The following is a 24,982-nucleotide window of genomic DNA, read 5'->3' as shown; positions in this document are numbered from 1 at the left end:
AGGATGCCAGAATTTGAGAAATGTCCTTTTGTTTTTCTGTATCTGTTAATAATTCAATGGTGGCAATTTGCACCGGTTGTATATAAGAAATGGAGGACAAAACAAATTCTAAAAAATAAGTTAATTACCGTATCCAAAACGAGAGATCATAAAAATAATGGGATTCTGTTTCAAGTTTTCTTTTACAGAGAATTTTTTTTACCTTTGACATTAGCCTCAGCCAAAACTAAAAATAACATGATTTAACCACTGTTTTTATCTGACTTTCAAGTTTAAGGGAAGTATTTATCTCATATCTGTGAGAAGTAAGGGAGCAAAGGTTGGAACAGTGGTTCCTGTTGGTGTGGTTGAGGCTGACCAACACAACTTAAATCTTGTTCTCATTTAAATTCACTAAAGTCAGTGCCATACTTCTGATGTCAACAGAGGCCCATTGTCCTGATAGGTGCAGATAAAATCATTAATGCTGACACAAAAGCTTCTAAATGTCCGGCCAAACTATTGCTCCAACTTAAACATAAGGGTGTCATGGTCATCAGAGTCAAAGTGTATTTATATAGCATAGTTATTCATTTTTTGTTTCCCATTCATATCCTACTATAAAAAGTCCAATTTGATCCAAATTCATTAAATTCAATCCATTCTATTGTAATATACACTACCATTTGAAACTGTAGACCCACTTTATTGTTCAGTGGTGTGTCTTTATTTGTATTACTACCTCCGGGATTTCCTTCAAAAAAGACTGGAAAGACAATTCAGAAGTAACTTTAGAATCAGGGGAGGAAACTAAACACAAACTACATTTCCTGTATCTGCTTATCCTGTCATAAATATTTATTTGTGAGAGATTTTTTTTTTTTTTTTGAAATATACAGCATATTATCACATTAGTAAATATAAATCTTATTTACTCAAATTTTCTTAAACAGTGTTAAAGATTTGCGACATGACGAATTAAAACAAAAAAGGAAAGAAAAGGGAACTCGGAACTTTGCCGCACAATCAGGGGAGACTTTATGTGTTGCACCGGTGCACCGGGAAAAGGTGCACTGAAAATATCCGCAGGAGGACAGCGAGACTCCGACTGGTGTCTTTACTGGGAAATGGAGGATGACGTTGCGTTTTATAAGGAGCTACCAAAGGTGGTAAGTGAACTGTAAGAGGCTTTTTTGTGGTTTACGAAAAGAAGAAAGTGTATTAGGAGGAGCAACCTCTGTAGCCTGTGTGCTAGCTCGTTAAATGCTAACGCCAGCGTTCACGTGGACAGGAGCTCCACGCTCACCTGAACGGCTCCGTGAGCGTCCAGACCGTGGAGAGGCTCATCCAGCGGAAACCGCACCTCAACATTGAACACAGCATGACGGCTATCGGTAAAGGCCAGCGGAGGACACTGGACGAGTAAGACTGCTCCATAAATAGAACCAGCCTTTATTTAGACTCATTCATTCAAAAGTCCACTTTAAAGGAATAAATTACCAATACAAGTGGCACACCTGTTAACTCTTTTATATAGTTGTGACAGAATACGTCTAAGTTATATTACTAAATGATATTGGCTTTAAACTCCCCAGGGATGTAAATATCATGTAACACAGGTGCCTGTTATGATTCAGAACCAGCTGTATTTGCTATACTTGTATGTGTACACAAGCAGTTTGACTCTGGATTGCGCAATGATCCATGCTTACTTATACTATTACACAACAGCACGATAGCGCAGCAATAAAGCACAGGCCACAGTATAGAGAATGAACTATAAACAAGACGGGCAGATTTGAGACACTATTGCAATAGTGCAATGAGCAGAGTGCAAAGGATGCACTGTTGATATAAACATTATTTTTATCAGTATGAATATGATGGAAGTGGAAGTAGTGTAGAGGTTCACATACATGTACACAGGGTGGTGAGTGCAGAGGATGGTGGAATAAATAAGCGCTCCGAAATGGGAAGAATAAGGGAACATTAGATTAGATTAGATTCAACTTTATTGTCATTAAACAGGTACAGGTACAAGGCAACGAAATGCAGTTTAGGTCTAACCAGAAGTGCAATAGCAGCAAATGCAGGATAAACAGTTCCATAAGTATAGGACATGGGTTTTTACGGAATAAATATAGACAATATAAACATGAAGTAAGCAGGGTTTCTATGCTGTCTGGTAATGCATGGGATTTGAGTTCACACAAACATTAAACTTTTGAAAAGTATTTGTATTTCCAGACTTTAGTCTTTCTGTTGTGATTATGTCCTTCTTTTTTCCTTGTGCCCTTCCATCCTTCCTACTTTGTATCTAGTCAACTTCTTTTGTTTCTTATGTCCTTCCTTCCTTCCTTCCTTGTGTCATCCTTCTAGTTTTGCGCCCTTGTTTCCAACCTCCTTTTCCTGTTTCCTTCCTTACTCCCTTTTTCCTACCTCCTTTTTTTCCCCTTTTGCTTCTTACCTTCCCTCCTTCCTAGTGTCCTACCCCCTGCCTGCTGTAGAGCTATTTCCCATAAATGTATAGTGAATTTTTGTATTTTACATTTTAAAGTGAACGCAAAGATCTGTGAACTCTGGTAAGTTTGGTCTGGAAATCTCTGGAAGTTTTACATGATAAAAGTGCCGGGACCATGAATAAGGAATCATCATGAAGCCACAATACATTTCGAGTCTCGTCATGGATGACTCTCAAATGTTTATACCCCTCTGTTCAAATGCCTGGTTTTTAATGTAGAAAATATAAGGTCATGATGAACTATTATTCGTTTATGTTAATCCTTAACATCTGAAAGTACATATTCACTGTCTTTTACTTGCATGTCTGCAGATGTTTTGAGGTATTCAAAGTAATCCACAAACTGGTGGACACGGATGAGGATATCCTGATGGTGAGGGCGAACCTTCAGTAACATATCTTTCATTAAAAAATAAATAAAAAAAATGTAACTTGCAGTTTTTATTATTATTTCTGATCCAGGTGGCGAAAGATGTCATCAAAGAGTTTGCGGCTGATAACGTGAAATATCTTGAGCTGAGAAGTACCCCGAGGGAAGAGAAGGACACAAGTGAGAACGATAAAGACGGTTCCAGAGAGTTTAACACGATGGTTCACTGTCTGGAATCCAACCTTGGTTTATGTTGTTTTTTGTTTTTTTTATTCTAGGGCTAACAAAAAAGAGCTATGTCGATGCTGTCATTAAAGCCATTCAGCAGTGTAAAAACGAGGGTTTGGACATCGACGTCAGGTAGACGGTCATCGCTCCCATTTTACAGTCGCTGACGGTTGTGCGCTGATACTAAACGTAATTTATCTGGAAGGTTTTTGGTGGCCATCGACCGCAGGAATGGCCCGGAGGTTGCACTGGAGACGGTGAAGCTGGCGGAGGACTTCATGCTGTCGTCTGGAGACCTGGTGGTGGGAATCGACCTCAGCGGAGATCCAACGGTGAGAGAAACACTTCTGGGGCTTCGGAGGAACCAACGGGCAGCATGTCAGTTGTTGCATTTCGAGGAGTTTTGGAGAAATTTCCAAGCATCCCTTTGTGCAAAACTTAGTTTCTTTTAAAGTAAACCATATTTGATATTTTTAAAAAAAGCTCTTGAGATCCAGCAGTTTTCCATTGCGGTGATTTCTTCCACCAAATCTTTACCCGTAGGCATCAGATGTCTGATCATAGAGCCGCTTCTGCTGTGGTTTCTGCTTTATACCTTCATGTTGGAGTCACCCACAAAAACAATGTTGCTGTCGAGATTTACATTTTTTTTTTTTTTTTTTTAGCTTTTTCACATAATTGCAGTCTACACTGATCAGTCATAACATTATAACCACCTAACTGGTCCCCCAAGCTATCCCAAATCCTACAAACTTCCATGCGCTGTGTGTTCTGGTACCTTTCTATCAGAACCAGCATTAACTCCGTCAGGACTTTGAGCTTCCGTAGTTAGCCTGTTGAACTGGGTCACGCAGTCCAGCCTCTTGCTCCCCACGGCGCCAGTGAGCCTTTGCTGCTCATGACCTTGTCGCCAGGTCACAGGCGTTCCTATTTGCACCTCTTTTGATGGATACTGACCCCTGCAGAACGCGAACAACCCACAACGTCCCAGTCGTCTCTTGTCAAACTCACTCTAATCATCTCTGTACATCTGGTAGTTTCTCCTGCTTTTAGTATCAACTTTGCAAACAAATGTGTGTGACAAAACGGGTGCCATGGTGAGATAATTAGGGTATTTTTTTTCTACTAAGCTGCAGCAACAACAGCCATGTTTCCCATTTTGAAATGTTAAAAATCTGCTGTTAATGTACTGTCATGGTAAGAAGTATACCCTCCAGTGTTGTAGCGATTCAATTATTTGGTCATTAGATTACTTAAATCCAACCTCGGTGTGGAAAAATACATCACAGATTCTTCCAAATGAGTATTTATCAAATAAAAATAAAAACCAAAATAGCCATTTTTGTGAAAGGGTTAGTTCACAGATATGTATAAAACCTTCCAGTTGCAATGGGGGACACTTTGTTTCCACCGTATCTGTGTTTTTGGTCCTGTCTGCAGCCATGTGCTAATAAAGCTTTCATCCAAAGGTGGGCCATGGCAGGGTTCTGCTTCCTGCTTTGGAGAGAGCCAGAAACAGTGGACTGAAGCTGTCACTGCACATGTCAGAAGTAGGTGTTGTCTTTATAATTTCCTTTATGTGGACTGGATGTGCAACACTGCTGTTATTGCAAGAACTCCGGTTGCAGGTTCCCTCCCAGCTGGAGGAGTCCGAACTGCTGCTGAATCTTCCTCCTGACCGGATCGGTCACGGTACCTTCCTGCATCCTGAAATGGGCGGCTCTCAATCCCTTGTAGACCGAGTGGTGAAACACCAGATCCCTCTGGGTGAGACTTACAGTATTTTTCGGTATATAAGGCACTTAAAATCCTTACGTTTTCTCAGAAATTGATGGTGCGCCTTGTAATCTGGTGCCATTACTGACCGATTTTATGTGGTACAATGCGCTCAAAAATTACACACTTGGGAAGAATATTTATAGCACCTTATAATCCGGTATGCATTATGGTCTGGAAAATACCGTAGCCGAGATCCAGAACAACAGAGAACGGTTCTCAGCTAATAATATTCTAATTTCCTCCTTCCTTATAGAGATTTGCCTGACATCAAACGTCAAAGGACAAACTGTGCCGAGTTACTCCCAACACCACTTCAGATACTGGTACCAGCTGGGACATCCATGTGTCATTTGTGTGAGTTTCCTCTCCTGTGGCATTATTGATTTAGTGGCTCTAAATCACACGCATTCATCTGCAGCAATACGCTTCAAAGTCTGTGTATTTGTGCCTCGATCCAGGGACCAATTTACCTCCTCCCAGACCTGTGTGGCCAGAGGCGCAGCTCCTCTGTCCAGTTTATCTTTTCTACCTTTTTTTTTTCTCCTTTGTGTCGTCGTTTTGCCAAACCCAGCCAATCCCAGTAAAATGTTCACAGGCAGAGCACATTAATATCAAATAGATGTAGTCTATTTGATATTAATAATCTGACAGACAAAAAATATAAGGTTATGTGTGAATCCTGGTATTTTAAAAGACAAATGAAACACTTTTCTAACATTAAAGTTAATGTATATACAGCATGTTAGAATAGTGCAAAGTACTTCCAACAACATCTACCGTTTACTGTACATTCATTTGACCTCCAAATGGCTCAATGAGCTCAGCAGATATAGCATTATAGAATATAGCATTAAAACAACAAAGCTTATGTACAAATAAGAAGTCTCACTTTAATATAGACTCTAGGTTTTTGTCTCTCTGGTGCATTTTTGCTCAAAACACATCTGTTCTTTATTCATGAAGTTTACTGCAGGTAGAGTAGCCAGAAATTTTACTCTAGTAGTAGAGAAACTGAATGACTCAAAAGTAAAAAGTACAGTTTGTTCAAAAGGTTACTGAGTAAATGTAAGCAGTTACTACCCACCTCTGGTCAGGACAAGGTGGATCTGTGATGGTTTTGTGTTAAAGTAGGAGGTCAGACCAGGCAACGTTTACCACTGTTGCTGAGCCTGTGTAAACTGTAGCCTCAGTTTCCTGTTCTGAGGTGACAGGAGTGGCACCGTGTGGTCGGCTGCTGTAGCACATCCGCTTTGAGGTTAGGCTTATTCTACATACCCTGGTTGTAACGGGATATTATTTGTGCCACAGTTACTGTTAATCATCCCGAACCTGTCTGCCCATTCTCTCCCGACATTGAGTCATTTTCCTCCACCGAACGGCCACTCGCCGGACCGTAAACATGAGATGGTGGAACATTAAAACCCCAATAAATGAGAATGATTCCGAAGTCCTCAGACCGGCTCTCCTGGCACAGACAACCATGTCACATTTAACTGCACCCCCCTCCATTTCCTCCTGCTAGTTTAAACTTAATTTAGTCCTCACCGCGTCAAGATGCCCAAATCGATAAGAGTTGCCGTCGTTTGGTTGAATTGGCTGATTTGCTTAGAGCTTTAACAAGCAGGTGTATCGTTATAAGGGGCTTGTGAGCGGGATGTCTGAATTTCCCTTGTGGACCAGTTTTACCTCTGCAACCTGTTAAGTGGAACAAGATAGATGGATGGACTTTACTAGGATTTACACAACTGAAATTCAGAATCTCTGATCCATATCAGAGTAATACTAAAAATATTCCAAAAAAAGTAAAAAAACAAAGCAACTGGACTTGTTTTCCGTAGTTGAAGACGTTTCGCTTCCTCTCCAGGAAGCTTTCTCAATTCAAAAAGTCTGGAATAATGTGGAGTACCAGTACTTTTTGAATTGAGAAAGCTTCCTGAAGAGGAAGCGAAACGTCTTCAACTACGGAAAACAAGTCCAGTTGTTTTGTTTTTTACTTTTTTTGGAATGACCATGACCTGGATGACTGAGAACCTTCACCAGAATATTGAAAATAGAAATTATAGATCTGGATGCACGGTCTTTACGACTAGGAAGCAGAATCCCCAGGTAGTTTAGTTCCTGTTCATCCTGGGCTCCTCCCTGGGGTTTGTCAGGAAGAAAGCTTTGATTTGGATAGTTGTGCTTAAATGGGCTTAAGGACAACTATCTATGGATGTAAATGATCTAGCATTTTATCTCCTTGGTCCAGCGCGAAGTGAAGCCGTTTGAGATCCATTCCCCAATGTGTTGGACAACCTGTCCACATTTCTAACTCAGGTTTTCTGCCAGCTTAAGGCTCAATGTGAAATCCCTTTGAAGGATTCATCTTAACGAAACAAAATCTGTTCCATGCAGCTCACAACCAATTGTTCTGTGTCACGTTCCAGACCGACGATAAGGGCGTGTTTTGTACGGACTTGTCCCAGGAGTACCAGCTGGCTGCGTCCGCCTTCGGTCTGAGCCGTGACGCCGTGTGGAGGCTTTCTGAGCGAGCTGTGGACTGCGTCTTCGCGGGAGAGGCTGTGAAGCAGCAGCTCAGACAGAAGTGGACAGAGTTACAGCCCGGGCTGCTCAAGTGACCCGAGCTCCCATTGGGGAGACCATTTCAAACATCTGGGTTTATTTAATTTTTGACTGAAACCCAAAAGAAAACTGTAAAATGTACATATATAAAAATGTTTTAATATGTTGAGGTGAAGTTTTTACTGGTTTACATTGTTGAACAAGTTCATTGTGGAAACTGTAGAAAGTAACTCAGCACTGAGAAGCAGAAAAATAAAATGAACTGAGTATAAAGAGGCATCTACAAGTAAGTCCCAAAATTAATGTGCAGTCCCATCACTCTGCAGTTTATCGTGCCTTCTTCCCAAATTTCCCATGTTTGTCCTTGTTTTTCTTGAATTTTCCATGTTTCATTTCCTTCTTCGGCTGCTTCTCAGCCCCATTGCTCGTTACGGCATTTCCTCCCTCCCATTTCCTCTTCTTGTCGCTGTTGGGAAAAGAAACATTATTGGCAACAAGCTTCTACAGCAGCCGTCATGTTCTGCTGTCAATTAGGGCGAGGCTGCACCTCTTGATGCTGACGATAGCCGTGGTCCCTGCCTTCTTCAGGACCTGGTCCCACTCCTCATCGTCTCCACGAATCTTGTACCTGAGAACAAAGAGGAAGTCATTACCAACACAGTTATTATTAAACCTTCATTTATACAGGCAGACTAACTGAGACACCAGTTCTCGTTTATTTGCTTTGATTCCAGTGGGACAAAATACTCACTCTTCCAGGTCCATTTCCTTCACTTTCTCCACATCTTTTTTGTGCTGCTCCTCAAACTCTTTAGCAGCTTCAGTCTAAGAATCAGGAAAAAACACACCCAGCTTCAGACAGACAAACTAAGGGATACAGGCGCAATATTACGAAAGGCGTACAAAATGTTACAGCTCAAGCATAAAAGGTGTATCTTCATATTAAAAGATAAAAAAAAAATGTTTAGTAATGTCACTCAAAAGGTGAAAGTCTATTGCCCACAAAGTGACAAAACTCAAGCAATTTCTATTTGTCAACTCAAATAAAAAAAGATTTCTTACCAGAAATGCTATTTATGGCTTAAACAACGGAGAATGACTCCACGAGGAGGATAAAGCTACAAAACATCATTACTAAATAGTTGGTTACTCAGAGAGCTAAATATAAACATTGTTGAAAAAGTTGAGTGGAAGGAAAAACTGGTAGAAAAGGGTGCACCAGCAACAGGCATAAGCACAGCCTTGAGAGGATTGTGGATCAAAGACGATTTGAGAATTTGGGAGAGATTCACAAGTTCTGGACCGCAGGTGAAGCCATCACACAAAGATATCCAGAACATTAAAACAACTGTTACGTTCCCCATGTTAAAGACACCCCTGAACCAGAGACAACGTTAAAAATGGAGAAATTACTAAACTGTTACTCAGGGGTCCAAGGTCTGTTTCAGAAGGAAAGAAATGTTGAATTTTATGTGGAAATTAAGGTCTGAGTGTGGAAAGGCACAGAATCTAAGCTGCTTGAGGTCCGGTGAGAAGTTTCTACAGTCAGCGATGATTTAAAGAGCAGAACCATCTGCTGGTGGACCACTGGGTTTTATAAAGTCTCAAGTCAGAGCAGCACTTCATCTGCAGGTTCCTCCTGCTAACGAGCTTCATGGAAATGCTGATTTCCTTTCCTAGCAGAGCCTGTTGCCTTCCCTCGCTCCAAAGCCTGCTATGCGAGAATCTCCTTATTGGTACTAAAACATTTTCAGTGTGTTAACGTGTGTTGTTATCTTCAGTATTGTTTTTAAACAGCACATTAAAGAAGCTAGAACAAGTTGTGTCACTTTAGCTAGAAATAATATGCCCAATACGTTAAGTTTAAATTAGGCTTGGGTGGCCTAGGCAAAATATGCTGCTAAAAATGGCCTGAAATTAGTTAAAATTAGTTAGAAAAACCAAATGAGCTTCAGAAAGGTTGTGACTAAACATTTGCACAGCGCCGTGTCACCGAATTTACGTACCAGGTCTTCATTAAGGCTCCTGACAGTCGGCTCCATGCTGACATCTTTACTAGTGACCATCTCAGCTTCAATTGCTTTCTCCTGGATGCTGGTGAACACCTACAGCAGAACGGATGTCAAGTTTTTAAGCCAATAAATACGACAAATTAATTTGGGGGGGGGGGGGGGGGGGGGGGGTGACTCACTTGCACAAATTTACGGATGAGACGGTTGAAGAGACCCAGGAGCTGAGAGCTTGGGAGCTCGATTTCTTTTTCTAGCTGATCCACGGATTTGTGCTGCAGTCCCATTCCCAGCAGCAGCGCCTAGACAGGAACAGTCAGCCAATCAGCATCCAGTTTGTCACAGATACGACATGCTGCACCTAGAAGTGGAGGAAAAAAAAAAAACCTACACACTGTGCTGCAGACAGGGAGACGTCCCCCAGCTGCTTGAGAAAGAAGATGCGAGCCACCGTGGGGATCAGGTCCATGATGAGGTGGTAGTCCACCATGCTCCTCGAATACAGCTCCATGCGTTTGAGGTCATACGGGGTGAAGTGGGCAGCCAGCTCGGAGCTGCTGAGAGCTGATGGAGATGAGAAAGGAGTGGGATCAGCCGAGGAAAGAACCCGGGGGGAAAAAAAAAAAAAACTAAAAACATTTTCAAACATCTTACGCATGGCCTCCTCCTTCAGCTTCTTATTCTGCAGGATGCTGAGTGCGAGGCTCGGGTGGAAGCTGCTGAACCGGTAGGAGAGCAGCGACAGGAAGCGCCTGCGGAAATCTGAGGGGAAAGTAGAAGATGTTCAGACAGAGCGGAGCGGGGGGGGGTCAGGCGAGCCGGAGGTGTCCCGGAGTGAAAACTGCACCTTTCCAGAAGGCGACCAGCCACGGGGTCTGCTCCGAAGCCTCGTCTGCGTTCAGCTCCTTCAGCATCACGCAGGAATGCTCTCCTGTTAACTCGTTCTGAGAGCGAGAACATGCATCGACGTTAGGACCCACACGTCCACAAATAACAGCCAAATACGCAGCGTCGGCCTAACATCAGCACTTACAGGTGTTTGTCTTAAATAGACCGGCGTGTAACCCGCTTTCTTCCAGAACCTGTCGGATACAAACCAGGTGTGACACTTTTAAATCTGCAAAAAAACATGCTGCTCCATTTCTTTTTTAATTCTGAACTCACTTGAGCAGCTGCGTGGTGAGTCCGTAGGAAACCCCTAAATAGTCCAGCCTCTCGGCTCTCCGCTCGCTGAGCTTCAGCAGCAGAGGAGGGAGCTCTTTGCGAGGAGTGAGCACCTCCTCCAGCAGACTGACCGCCTGAAAGACGACAGACGCGCACCTTTACAACCGCGCCTCAGAGGGGCGCCTGTCAGACTGTGGCCGCGACGCCTGGACCTCACCTCGCTGCTGACGGAGGCGATCTGGGAGTGGGCTGGCTGCGCGCTCTCGTCCATGGTGGGGAACTTGCCCTCGTAGTACATCTGCAGCTGCTGCAGCGCTCTGGAGCCGTAGCCCATCTGTTGGAGAGGTCGGGCTGAATGAGATCCTGTTCTAATGACTATATGTCTAAAGACTAATGACTTTACACACTGGGGCCCTAATCTTAGTCTTGTTAATAATCTTCCATCATTTCTGCTCCTTGTACCAGTTCTCATTTCTCCTGCTTCTTTTTTGATTCTATAAAACCATCTTCCTTTTCATCCCTCATCTCCCCTGAGAGCTTCTTGCACCGCTTGCATGCAATATTTGACAGGCCGGTAAACTTTTTCCTCTGGTTGGGTGGATTGCAACCCTTTGTGTAACGTAATGCCACCTACTGTACAACAATGACCTGGTGATGTGACATGTCATCATTTAGGGGGGGGGGACAATCAGATGTTGGGGGGTCCGGTGCCCCCCCTAGCAAAACTACAGGGGCACATGAAGGGACCGATACACTGCAAAAACAGAACTAAAAATAAGTAAAATATTCTTTAAAATGAGTGTATTTGTCCTTGATTTGAGCGGGTAAATAAGATGATTTGCCAATGGAATAAGATTTTTGCACTTAGAATAGGAACAACTCCTCTCCATCATCTTATTTCAAGTGCAGGATGTCTAAATATCTTATTCTAGGAGTCAAAATACTCGTTCCATTGGCAGATAATCTTATTTACCTGCTCAAATGAAGGATACATACACTAACTTTGAAAACATTTTACTCATTTTTAGATCCGTTTTTGCAGTGTATGAAGACAGAAAGACGAACTGCAAAAAGTAAGAAGACATGAGAGAAATGGCGGCAAAGACACAAGGAAAGAAATAGGGACAGAAGAAAGGGGGAAAAGGAGGATTCAAGGAAGGAATAATGGCAGGATAGAAGGTAGAAAGGAGAGAACACAGGAAAGAAGGAAGGCCATGGGGGATGGTAAATGAGACGAAGGACACCAGACAGGAGGAAAGGACACAAGGAAGAAAGGAGGAACAGAAGGACTCATCATTTAGACCAGGGGTTCCCAACTTTTTCAGCCTGCGACCCCAAAAATGAAAGGACAAGAATAAAGTAATATTTTAGTTTGAACTCTTACAAAAAGGTTCAGCCTTCCCTCTGCGTTAAAATTAGGCATGATGAGCACCTTGTAAAGTTATACTTTGAAGTCTGTTTCTTAGCACACCAGCATCAAAATCATCTCATCAGACCCACTCTGGGAACCATTGAGTTAGACGATGGAATAACGAATGCAGTCTAAAAACACAAATAACTTTCACACCCTTATTTTTATCGACACTGGAAAAATCCTGACTTTACATCACAGACTGACATTAACAGCGTTTAAACTTGTTCCTGCAGGAACTCAGGCAGGCTTACGGCGGTGAAACAGTTTGCAGGGAACACAGCCGTGAGCGTTAGTCGTTATTATGCGTTTTAAAACATTTTAAACCCTACTCTGGATCAGTTGGATGTTGAGCACAGAGAAAAAGGGGGGGGTTGCTCTTCATCTTGCTAATGAGAAAACAAATGGCTCCTATAAAAAAAATTAAAAAAATCAGGCCCCTCACAGATGTAGCAATGGCCTAGCAGATCTGAATGAGGGTGTTTACTTTCAGGAGGAAAGTAGAAAGCTTTGCCAGAGCCACGACTGCCCACCACCACCAGATAATACGTCACCAGAGGAGGAGGAGGAGGTCTGTGTCAGCTCTTACCCCTTGGTAGTCTGGATTGACGGCGATGCGCACGACTCGGCCTCCGGACAGGCTGCCGAAGTCCGGATCTTGGAACTGTGTGGGGACGAGGACAGGATGTCATGGGTTGACGGCAGAAAGGTGCACAGCGGGGGTCTGGGGGAGGCTCTGCGTGTGTGTGTGTGTGTGTGTGTGTGTACCTGCTCTGAGACAGTCCAGGGAATCAGATCCCCCGAGGCCTTCTTCCCTCTGGACAGACTGTTGAGGATGGACTGCCTGGAAATCTCTCCTTCGAGACACACCTTTAAAAGGACCAGAGGAGACAGTCGGAACAAGAAGAGAAGCCGGTTTTTGCCGCAGACGGACGGACAGACGGGTCACAGAATACCTGCACCACGGCGAGGACCTCGGGCAGAGAGTTCTGTGTGGGAGGAACGGGAGGCAGGAGGCAGAAGAGGTGATGGGCCGGAGCGTCCGACAGCATCTGCAGGTCGTTGGGGGAGTTCTGGAGTGGCAAAAAAATAAAATAAATAAATAAATCTGGTTATCACACAGGCACAGAGCATGAGGGATGATATTTGGCCGCAGAAAGAAGGCATCACCTTGTAGTGCGACGCCACATAGAGAGCCATGAGCCGCTGCAGGAAAGCCTCGGAGGCCTTGTGGTAACAGAAGAGCGTGTCTCTGTTGACATAGTACCTGGACGGGGGCCGCTAAGGAAAAACACCAAATCCACGACTGCATCAATGACAGAAAATTACACAACAAAATATGTGGGATTAATTAATTTATGAAATTACAGGTTCCAGGGTTTGTTATAGATTTATTTCTCCTGGTAGACAGAGACGGCTTTAGACGAGAAGATGTTTTCCTGTGACCATCTAGTGAAGGCTGACGCTCATCTGCCTCACTGACACAAAATGTTATTTTTGCTTTTCCCATTATGAGCAGTGGCTAAGAGGATCGGGTCATATTTATAGCAGAGGGAAACAGTAGCGACGTTAACGTTCTTGGACCGTCTGTATACCTTAAAAACAAAAGAAACTATTGTTCTAACGAAATAACCGACCCATTGACCCGCCCTGCCTGATGGTAGACCAATGCTGCGTCTCTTTCAGAGGCTCTTTATCGAACTCTCCAAACTGTTTTCAGTTCTAGGGAAATAACCCTCACTTGCTTTATAAATTACATTTTTGGTTCCGTTTTAACTTTTCCAATCGCCTTTAGAGGAAGCTTTAGTCACGTTGTCATAACACTGTAAACTCCTGAAAGCGAGGAAGGACTCATCACATCCACCTTTTATTTTGTGAACATAATGATGCTGTGTGTCTGAACAATCAGGATGCCACGTGGTTTTATTAAAAGTGTACTAGATTTGTACCAAACCCAACCTGTTAATAACATCATAGTAGGGCTGAACAATTTATCGCATTTGCAAAATCATTGCAATTTAAAAAATAAAATGAAAAATAAAACAATTTCAAAATAGCAGAGGTTTTTGGCTAAGTCACAATGAACGGATCAGACGCGTCCTTTAGGAGTCAGTAATATGTTTAAAGTGGTTTGCCTCAACATGGAAGGGAAGACAGTTGCATATTACTACTAATATTACTATTTATTCGCAGTGAGATAATCTAATTTAATAATTTATTTTAGAGTTTATATAACCATACATTTTACCAGAAACTTTCCCACTATCGCATTAAGTCCCGGTCAAACTGTTTAATAAAACAGATTTGTTTTATTGGTTGCACTTTATGTTCAACAAGGATTGATGTCCAAATCAACTAAACGCTATTCTCTGAAAACAGTTAAATGTCTTGTTTTAAATAGTCCTTGTTTACAAACATCTTTAATTCAGAGAAATGTCAAAATTAAATCGCAGTTATGGCTGAAATACATCGCAATTTCAATTTCTGGCAAAAATTGTACAGCCCTCCATCACAGGCTTTATCAAACGCCTTTAAAACTGCGTCGGCTGCTTAAATGCTCGGTGTGAATGTTCACTGACAAAATCATTAATTGGCCCATTTATCGGACTTGTTTTGGAGGCGCAGTGAGTGCTGTGTGATTTTGATTTACAGACAATCACAACAAACGACGGCAAATTGTGAATAAAACACCAACCTATTTTTAGATGTTTTTAACTTATTTTATTCAAAAAAGGTTTCTGTTTCTTCTTTCCTTTTCATTATTAACTTTTCACGTTTTATGGAGCTTAAAGTCTGATCTGATGCTTTCTGTAAACTAGTTCTTGTTATTTTTTTAAATTAAACTATTGCCCATTGGGGCAATTTAAATATGCTGCATTGTATTCCAAAAACATGATGTGCTCCCTCAACTCTTAACAGTGGGACGTTCCCTGGTTCAAATCCCTGCAGGCTGCCACTCTGGGTCCCCGAGCAAGGCACTTAGCCCCCTGTGCACTGCACAACAGCAGCCTACTGCTCCCTGAGGCACAAATTTCATCGCCATGTACTAAGTTGCATTCATTTGTTGTTTTAATCAATGTAGAATGAGTTAGATTTGAACATTTTCAAACTATTTATCATGCCATTAGAAAAGAAAGGATACAGGTCACAGGCCTGTGGCAGCGGGCAGCCGGAGATGAGTCTGGGGATGTTCAGACAGTCGAGACAGAGCAGCTCGTTGAGCCACTTCTCCACCGCGTCACCGGGAGCGTAGCGAATGGACTCGTGCAGGGAAACCTCGTGCAGAGTGCGGGCTGTGCACAGAGACACAGACGGCACACGGTCAGACTAAAGAACGAGTTAACCCGCCTAAGGAGAGGGGAGATAGAGGCGGGAACCTGCTGCCAGCCTTGCTGTGTTGGAGTTCCTGTTCTCTGCCGACAGGTTCTGCTGACTCTCTGCGCTCTGCTGCCTCAACTGCTGGATGAGCTTGAGAGAGAGAGAGCGCCCGGTGCCTTCGTACCTGCAGAGGCGAGCAAAGGGAAAAGCAGCACATCACTTCAGGTTTATAAGGCCTAGCAAAGATATCCATCGATTACAACCAGCAGCTTCACTGCAACTTATTAAGATTGTATGTCATAGACCAACGCCGGGCATCGTTGTAAAATAAAAATGTGCCTGGTTTTAAAAATGTAACCAGGAAGCTGCTCAGGGATGATGAGAAGAGGGATGAACCATGAAAAGGGGCCAATCCTGTAAATTCTGCAACAGGATAACAGCCCTAAACATCCAGCCAGAGCTACAGTGGAATGGTTTAGATCGAAGCATATTCATGTGTTAGAAAGGCCTAGTCAAAGCCCAGATCTAAACCCAACTAAGAATCTGTGACAACACTTGAAACCTGCTGCTTCCAGGCTCTCTTCAACCCAATCTGCCTGGACTGGAGCTGTTTTGTTGCTCAATCATCTTTACAATGTGAGTTTATAATAATCGAGTTGAGAAAAAAAAAAAAGCAGGTAGAAATATACACCATAGACTGACGGCTGTCATCGCCATCAATCGCATCGACTCAGGAAGGCGGCGTACATGAAACACGACCGCTCTGAAAACCACGCATCCTTAGTCTCCAGCTACACAGCTCCACACAAAAAAAAAATGGATCCCAACAAAATGCATCACAGTTTGTTGTTGGTGCAACGTGACAAAAATGGAACAAAGCTCAAAGGAGAATTAATAGTTTTGTATTGTTGCGAACAAAGAGGAGGTTTTCACATACATTTCAACTTTTCTCCAACCTTTTAAGCTTCAGCAGCTTTTTTCTGACGCTCTTACTGACCCGTTGATGGTGGAGGCCATGAAAACCAGGTATGGTCCGAGGAGATTCTTCACCAGGGGGAGAGGGATGGCTGCAGCCTCGTCGATCACCAGCAGCTCAGCTTGGCCCAGTTTCACCGCATCTCCGGGATGGATGTACTGATGGACGGCAACGGGGACATCGCGGGTTTGTTCTACTTCTTCGTTGTAAAGACGGGTCGTTAAGACGGCCGAACTGGCTGAACGTTACCTGAATCGTCTGCCGGTGTTCTTTGAAGACGTTCACTCGCACCACCGCTTTGTTGAACTCGGGATTCAAAGACTGGATGATTTCGTAGTCGAGATGCTCCTGCAGATTCAAACAGGGGTTTAAGCCGGCTCTGCAGGGACGCCTGATCGATTATAGAGGAGGGGGGAGGTGGAGTCTACCTGATACTGCAGAGCGTCGAAGCCTTTAAAGATGAATTCGAACATGGTGTGCAGGTTGTCGGGGCTCGGGGACGTTACAAAAATGTTGGAGTAGCTGAATGGAAAAACAGGGCAAGGTGTCAGAGATATTGAACCGTTTAAATGGGTTTCTGAGACAAACATGGAGCGTACCCGAACGCCACAGCTCCCGCGATGGCCAGCCCCATCGCAGCAGATTTGCCTCGACCTCGAGCGGCGGTCAGAGCCACGGTGCTCCTCAGGGTCTTCTCGGAAACCGCTTCAATAAACTTCAGCACGGCCTTGGCCTACGGCGATCAGAACAACCTCGGTTACTTTACAGCTTTTCAATTCAATTTTATTTATATAGCGCCAAATCATGAAACATGTCATCTCAAGGCACTTTACAAAGTCAAGTTCAATCAGATTATACAGATTGGTCAAACATGTCCTATCTAAGGGAACCAGTAGATTGCTTCAAAGTCCCGACAAGCAGCATTCACTCCTGGGGAACCGTAGAGCCACAGGGAGAGTCGTCTGCATTGTCCATGGCTTTGCTGCAATCCCTCATACTGAGCAAGCATGAAGCGACAGTGGGAAGAAAAACTCCCCATTAACGGGAAGGAAAACCTCCAGCAGAACCGGGCTCAGTATGAACGGTCATCTGCCTCGACCGACTGGGAGTTACAGAAGACAGAGCAGAGACACAACAAGAGAGACAAACAAGCACAGAAGCACACATTGATCTAGTAATCAGCTATAAGGTCTAGGCTAGTCCTAGCCACTGGGCATCATGCAGTCCAATTGTTGTCGGATCATCTGTACGTCAGACGATGCCAAACATCTGCTATGGGACTCCATGTATGCGCTTTGAATCTACAATAGGATAGTCTTGTCATTTGGCGTATTTCTGATACTCTGCTGAGCCCATTTTCTGAGCACGCGTCAAAGCATCAAACCTGGAACGGACCAATGGAGACGACCCCACGCTACAGCATGCAGGGTTTCCTCCAGGATGTTTTAAAACTGGGGTGGTGGGTTTAGATGACATCATCATCTAATTTGCATATTTATTGATACATTTGTGACCCAGGCTGTAGGAATTAGAAGCTTTTGCTAAGATAAATAAGTGATTAAAGACAGTAATTAAATGTGTTTGGAACCACAAATGACCTGTACCAAATGATTTATGAATTTTAATGCATTGGCTGAATCCACAACACATAAAGCAAACTGTACCAAAACAACAGCTATCAGAGGCCCACAGAGTGAACGAGGTGATTGAAGCTGTGTGTGAACCAAATTCAGGGAATTGTTTTAGTGCAACAGTTTTAGAGACAAAATAGACCACTTTAAAAACTAGATTTAAATCATATTTATTACCGCTTTGTAATTCCTCTAATGCAGGGATTTTAGGATGAGGCAGCAGCAGCTGTGGTGTGCCTGTGAGACCGCGCTGAGGGAAAAGGAACAGGCTCAGTAGCTCTCGCTGACGCCTTCACATAAAGTCGCTATTAACGCAGAAAGAGCCGCTAGGCTTGTTGCTGGTCGCTTTTTGAAAGAAAGTCGCTAAATGTAGCAACAAAGATGCTAAATAGGCAACACAGGACTGTGGTCTCTAGTTTTCCTTCCCCGCTGATCGCAGCAGCACAGTAGCCGCTAACCAGCTTCACAGCCAGACAGGGAGCAGGCGGGGTTGGTTTTTCAAAATAAAAAGGTAAAATTTTAACATTTAATGATAGTTAAATTAATTTCAAACTCAGTTAGTATAAGTGTGCAAATATAGGCTATACATAATACAGGATATAGATATGTCATGTTTTACACTGTTTTAAAATATTTAACAAAAAAAATAAATAAATAATCATTCTGACGGTGGGGCAGCTTTTATTTTGCTGTGGCGGTGCGCCACAATCATCTAGATGTGGCGTGGTAACAGAGAACCATCATCTCCTGAAGGATTTTTCCCCATCATTCTGGCTTTTAACGGTGCAATTAGCGCCTCCAACAATAATTGATTAGTTGAGGTTGAAAAAGCGTTGCAAGCAGAAAGATGGTGACAGCGGGTCTGCATTCTAGGGCGGAGGCTTCTCCTCATTTTCCAGGAGGTGTTGCAATTAGGTCGAACAATCAGCGTTGCACTGCAAAAAAGGAACTAAAAGTAAGTGACATTTTCTTGAAATCAGTGTCTTTTTCCTTGATTAGAGCAGGTAAATAAGACTATTTGCCAATGAAATAAGATTTTTGCACTTAAAATAGGAACAATTCCTCTTCATCATCTTATTTCAAGTTCATCTTATTTCAAGTGCAGGATGTCCAATTATCTTATTTTAGGGGTAAAAATACTTATTCCATTGGCAAATAATCTTATTTAGCGCTTCAAATCAAGGAAAAATACACTAATTTCAAGAAATTTTTACTTACTTTTAGTTCCCTTTTTGCAATGTGGTGATCTCTGAATTGCTTTGTATGGGTGTAACAATATTCAGCAGTAAATGTGCAAGCAGCATTTGATGGATGCCGACCTGATCCATGGTCCTGCAGCAGTCCACCAACACGCCAACAGGCTGAGTGTCCTGCAGAGACGCCTTAATATCCTTCAGCTCCTGCTCTCGAGGAGATAAACCGTCCTCCTGCAGAGAAGATGATGACAGATCAAACAGCAGCAACATTAAACTATCTCAAAGTCATATAGCAAACGCTTGAATGTGACGAAGCCTGAACCCCATTTTCCCCCCTTTTTTTACTTGTGCATTTGTGAAATATGTGGCGTTTCTTTTACTTTGAAAAAGTAATTCACCGGTCAGTTATAGCAAGAAATGACCAATCACTGCCAGTGTGGATTTCATCCACTAGAATGACTATGACAGACAAAAGGGCCGCTCTAGAGCCACGGATCTGATTTCCCACTCCTAAGGTTTCGGAAGCAACATCAGTGCAACCTGCACAGAAACCCAGGGAGGAGACCTGTCGCTGTTAAAATCTTAATTATATTATTACAACGTTGCAAAACATAACTATAAATTATGTTTATGACCAATCGTATAAGGCGCATGTGCACAAATATACAGAACCTACAGTTTGTGGAAATAAGCAGTTCCTCATGTAAAAACCAGAGGACCAGACTTTGTTTAGGCCCAGAAAAAAAAAAAAAAAAAAAAAAAAAAAAGGAAATGTATTATAGACATAGAAAGCCTACAGAAAACCAAAACATATTTTAAACATTTTAACGCAGGACAGATTTGTTAGCATCCAACTAAAGATGCGTAAAAACCCCTTCGACAACATATTTTTATACTGTAGTAGTATAATCTCAAGATGAAAATCTTTCCAAGATTCAACATTTAATTTGAGCACAGTCATTAGAAAGACTTGTTTTTATCCCAAATAATAAATTGTTGTTTTTAAGATGCCAGCAGTGGCACTACAAAAACTTCCTCCAAAAATAAATGAATCATCAGCTGAAGAGAAGAGAGCAGAGGAAGCAGGGCTCTGGATGACCTGCATGCACGCTCCATCCCTGAAACACGTTACAGGAGTAGGAACAAAGGATTTACAGCAGGTCTACCTAAACTTTGCCACCAGTGAGTTAAAAAAAAAGTGAAATTTGAACAAGGGATATTTTCCCCACTACATAAATTTCCTCATAATGAAGGAGATTTTTCAGTGTCAGGTTATGGTGCTGCAACATATATATAAAAAAAACATGTTTACCAGGGCAGCAACTAAATATGTCTGCGTCTGTATATTTTATGTTTAGCTTAATAACCCGTTTAGGTTTGTTGTATTCATTCCCAATTAATTCACTCTGTGTTCCAGACTGGCAAAGCAACGGAGGAACCAGCGGCAGTTTGCCCAGAACATGGCTACCTGGGTCTTTGGAGGAACTGGCTTGATGTTCGCCATGTGGCTGGAGATCGGCAGGATGTTGAGCTGGTCGTCGATGACAACGCAGTTTTTGCAAGATGCAAGAGACAGGATGAATCTAAAAAAACAAAAACAAAAATGTTATTAAATAGGTCCCATCTTGGTTCCATTGACCAAATACATTTCATATAAAAGGCTGAGCAACACGGACCTTTCGTTGAACCTGCCGACCACGTCCTGGTGAGCCTCAGTCCTGTACCGGGAGTGCACATCCTGGAGAGAGACGTGGAGCTATGCTCATCTGAACGGTGGAGCTAATGCGGGAACGGAAGCAGATCAAGGCTTACCATGGTCATAGTGTAGAGCTGCTTCAGAGAGTTCACCGTCCTGAGGAGAATCACCACGATGCCGCCTCCTTCCACCGTCTCAATAGTTCGCGCCAACAGGTTGGGAGTGAGTGCTTCAAAATCCTGGGTGACCACACAAGAAGTAGAGATGGAAATGTCCTATGTAAGCAAACTGAGTCTGTAGACTCCCTTAAATGTTCTATTAATTGCTGCTAGGGCTGAACGATTTTGGAAAATAACTTAATTGCGATTTTTTTTCTTAATATTGCGATTTAATGCAATTTTTTTTTTCCAGTTTAATTTATCATGTGTTTTAAAATATATACAAACAACAAATTATTTTGTTTCCTCACCGTGTAGATTAGTTGCTAAAAGACCCACAGCATCTAAACTCGGTGCAGTAATGATTGAGTTCTGCCTACAATATATTTCAACCAAAATTGCAATTTTGACTTTTTTCTGCATTTACCACAAGCAACAAAAATGGCCTCTAAATAAAGATGTTTGTAAACAAGGACTATTTTAAAACATGAACTTTTAATGTTTCTATTGATGATAATATTATTCAAGAGAACAGCTTTTAATTTAATTGGACATCAACCCTTGTTGAACATAAAGTGTAACCAACAAGCAAGTCTATGTATTAAACTGATTGACCTGTACTGAATGCTATGTATGATAATACAAACTCTAAAACAAGTAATAAAATTAGATTATCTCACTGCTGCAACTGTCTTCCCTTCCATGTGGAGCAAATCCACTTTAAACATATTTCTAACACATAATGGACGTGTCTAATTCCCTGATTGTTACATAGGCAAAAATTGCAGACCTCTGCGATTTGGAAATTGCGTTTTTTTTTAAATCACGATTATATTAAAAATGCGATTAATTGTTCAGCCCTAATTGCTGCGATAGATCAGAGTTTCCTTAATTGATTTCACCAGTAAAGGAGGAAAAACCCCAGGAACGAATGTCATCTCAGAATCTCTGAATGCTCATTTCTGTAAACAAAGCCTCAATCAGCACATGTACTACCTCATTACCTTTATCTGTGACTTTCCTGAATGCTCAAAATAAATAAATAACCCTTGTTCGTTGCATGTTTGTCAGGATTTTTTTTTGCCTTCATTATGTGTAATGTGAACCAGAGTAGCCAAAGAGAAATTTCGCCAGGGTGACAAAAGATTCTGACTCCAGTGGCCGAACTGAGACTCGACTTTTGGGATACTTTCAGAGGTGAACTTTGATACAGGATGTCATTTTCCCGTTTATTCTTTGTCAAACAGGAGGGTATACATGTCTGAAATTAGAACTTCAGTTTAATTTAGCCATCGCGTAAATGTATGATGCTTCCAATGTAAATGTACTGACTGATTAAAATGAAAAGTTAAGCGTGGGACGGGCGTATGCTGGAACGCGTTCGGTGTATTTCCTCCTTAACACAGAATGTAAACTACACAGAGCAGAGGAAGCAGCATGTGAAGCAAATTTCTCGTCACAATTTGTAAACACGATGTGACTGGACAGAGAAAAATATAAAATTATGCAAAGATTTTGGAGGCTGCACAGTGATGTAGAATGGATTGCCTTGCAGCAAGAAGGGTTCAAATCCCCAGCCGGGGGGTTTCTGCATGGAGTTTGCATGTTCTCCCTATCCATGCGTGGGTTCTCTCCGGGTACTCCAGCTTCCTCTGGTTACTTGGTGGGAGTGTGTCCATGGTCGTTTGTCCCTGGCCTCTCTGATAAATATAATAGGCTAGAAGCACATGTTTAACAGTTGCTCAACCTAAGCACACAGCCTCAGGTTGTAGAAATGGCGACTATACTACAACCTGTGAAGAGAAGCAGAGCTGCACGCGGCGCAGCCTCACCTGCAGGACACACATGCCGTAGGTGTTTCCCAGGATCTTGTGCGTCTCGTTGTAGTAACAGTAGCGGATGTTGGTGGCAGCAACGAAGAGCTCAAACGGGTCGTCCTGGTTCAGATTCAGGGTCCCGGTCTTGATCTTTTTCTGCAGCTGTCTCATCCGCTTCTGCCGATTGCTGTTCGAGAAAGACAAATCAAACCTCGACCCGGTCTCGGCGCGACCGATGGCAGCGTGTTGCGTTCAAGTTCCACCCCACCTGCTAAACCCGAGGTCTTTCTTATAGCACCAAAGGACGGAGGGTCGAGCTCTGACGGCGGCTTTGGACAGCATGTGATGAAGGATCACCACCTGGAGCAGAGGAGGGTTGGTTTTGTGTTAAAAGTGGGAAATAAAAGATAATTTAGCGCTTGTTAGCAGGATGTGGCGGCCCACCTGGTCTCTCCCTCGGTCTCCCACCACCACAAACATGGTCCGCTGCTGAAGGGTGACTCCATTCTCGATCTGGACCCGGATTCGGTTGTCTACTTTCTTGCGGACTGTCGCCATCGTCCTCCTGCCGAGGACAGAAATCAAACATAACCACCCGCACACCGATGACACAAATTAAAAGACAGTAGTTATCCCGTTAGCGGACGAACACAGACTACTACCGGAAGATTAAACATGCAAATTTCAATTTACCTTAATTAAAACTCTCGGAGATCTATTCACTTTCTATTATCTAACGTGTTAGGTTTACGGCTGTTTGGAGCTATCTGCCGCCGACCATGTTGATAAACTCACGTGGAGACAGTAGTTCATGGAGGACCCCTGTGTGACGTAAAAATGACGCGACGTGTTTAAAAAAAAGTTTTATTTGGTCTTCACCATGCAGTATATTATTTTTACGTGTTTCGTTTTGATTTCGGTAATTATTATGGACACATACTCTTTACACGTGAAACTTAAAGTTTCGACGACCGCGCATTGAAACCTTCAGCCTGTTGCTTGGATACGTCAACGAGCCGCCATGTTGGTCAGGGAAACAGCGGCTTGGAAGCGAAGGCAGTTTTTAAATGAGATGGCAATTGAGTGGTTTATATTTATGACTTATTATAATGTAGTTTTTTAAATCAACCTAAAGACTTACGTGTTTTTGTTTAAGTACTTTTCACCATAAAAAGTGCTATTTCTACATTTTGGATAAAACTGCAAAAGAAAACTTAATTCTCAATATAAAGAGGTTGAGTACGAAATGTGACTAGTTGCACAGGAACCAATACTGTGAGAGGCATTTTTTCTGTTTGTATTTTATTTTGACTTAAATAAATATATTTTGGGGAAGAAAACTGCAAAACAGGTAATTCTTTAAAGTACAAATGACAATCTAATAAAGTTAAAATGATAAATTAACAAAATTATTAATAATTTTAGTATAATTAGTATAATTTCCTTTTGTTTTTAGAACATAAAAAAAATTTCAATCTTTTTGACAGTACACATCAATGATGCATTGTATCAGTTCCACTTACAAACAGCCCCTAAGAATAATGAAGAGTATAAGGAACATCTTATCTTTGTCAGTAAGACTTTAAACTGATTTTACTTTTAGTTCTGTGTGTGCAAACAATCCAAGGTTCCAAATCTCCAGAGTTAAACGATTTGAAGGAAATTAATTAATGCTCAACTCTACTGTATAACCCCTTATTGTAGTAAATGTTTATTTCTTAAATTCAGTAGTTTCTTTTACCTGAGCTGGGCTTGTTAAAATGTTTTGTCCATCCACCATCATCATCTGCTTCAGAGGTTATTAGACCAAAAAAGCCCAGATGTCCAAATTGCCATCAAAACTCTCCAGTTCACTCTGGGGGATACCAAGCTGTTCCTGGACCAGAACATGGCATCTCCACCAAGTTCCAGGTGTGCCATGGGGCTTCCCAATGGGATGAAAATTTTCCCAAAAGGAAGAGCCTCAGATGCATCCTCGATCAGATGCCCAAATCATCACTTTCCAGCTGTGTCTTTACCTCAATTACTTTGCTATGATAGCATCTTTGCTTTATTCTCTGACAAAAACATCCCCTCTATATGATAAAAATGCTTTAAGAGACATAATGCATTCAATTAATTCATTGTCACTAACAAACCACTGGATTATACAGAAGAAACAGAAATG

At 42.3% G+C, this 24,982-nt stretch overlaps 2 protein-coding genes across 2 annotated transcripts; one reads left to right on the top strand and one right to left on the bottom strand.

Moving 5' to 3' along the window:
* Positions 1-1,002: 1,002 nt before the first annotated feature.
* adal (adenosine deaminase-like) lies at positions 1,003-7,606 on the top strand. Its single transcript, XM_012880374.3, has 10 exons — positions 1,003-1,148; positions 1,271-1,401; positions 2,813-2,873; positions 2,963-3,050; positions 3,149-3,230; positions 3,304-3,430; positions 4,568-4,648; positions 4,727-4,865; positions 5,131-5,231; positions 7,304-7,606. The coding sequence occupies exons 1-10, from the start codon at positions 1,020-1,022 to the stop codon at positions 7,493-7,495; spliced, it is 1,131 nt and encodes a 376-aa protein (XP_012735828.2). The 5' UTR covers positions 1,003-1,019; the 3' UTR covers positions 7,496-7,606.
* On the bottom strand, positions 7,579-23,637 carry nat10 (N-acetyltransferase 10). Its single transcript, XM_012880373.3, has 29 exons — positions 23,509-23,637; positions 23,260-23,380; positions 23,084-23,175; positions 22,831-23,002; positions 20,957-21,079; positions 20,821-20,882; positions 20,613-20,727; positions 19,268-19,375; positions 16,917-17,050; positions 16,746-16,839; positions 16,567-16,665; positions 16,339-16,475; positions 15,401-15,525; positions 15,166-15,316; positions 13,194-13,290; positions 12,980-13,096; positions 12,792-12,893; positions 12,613-12,687; positions 10,830-10,946; positions 10,613-10,746; positions 10,482-10,530; positions 10,296-10,392; positions 10,103-10,210; positions 9,840-10,012; positions 9,631-9,750; positions 9,446-9,544; positions 8,191-8,264; positions 7,987-8,067; positions 7,579-7,905 (listed from the first exon to the last, which is right to left on the bottom strand). The coding sequence occupies exons 2-29, from the start codon at positions 23,371-23,373 to the stop codon at positions 7,767-7,769; spliced, it is 3,108 nt and encodes a 1,035-aa protein (XP_012735827.2). The 5' UTR covers positions 23,374-23,380; positions 23,509-23,637; the 3' UTR covers positions 7,579-7,766.
* Between the last annotated feature and the right edge of the window lie 1,345 nt (positions 23,638-24,982).

Source organism: Fundulus heteroclitus, chromosome 2 (assembly GCF_011125445.2).
Source record: "Fundulus heteroclitus isolate FHET01 chromosome 2, MU-UCD_Fhet_4.1, whole genome shotgun sequence".
NCBI classification, from domain to species: Eukaryota; Metazoa; Chordata; class Actinopteri; order Cyprinodontiformes; family Fundulidae; genus Fundulus; species Fundulus heteroclitus.
Note: the sequence above shows the minus strand (reverse complement) of the source record. Positions and strands in the feature narration are given on the sequence as shown.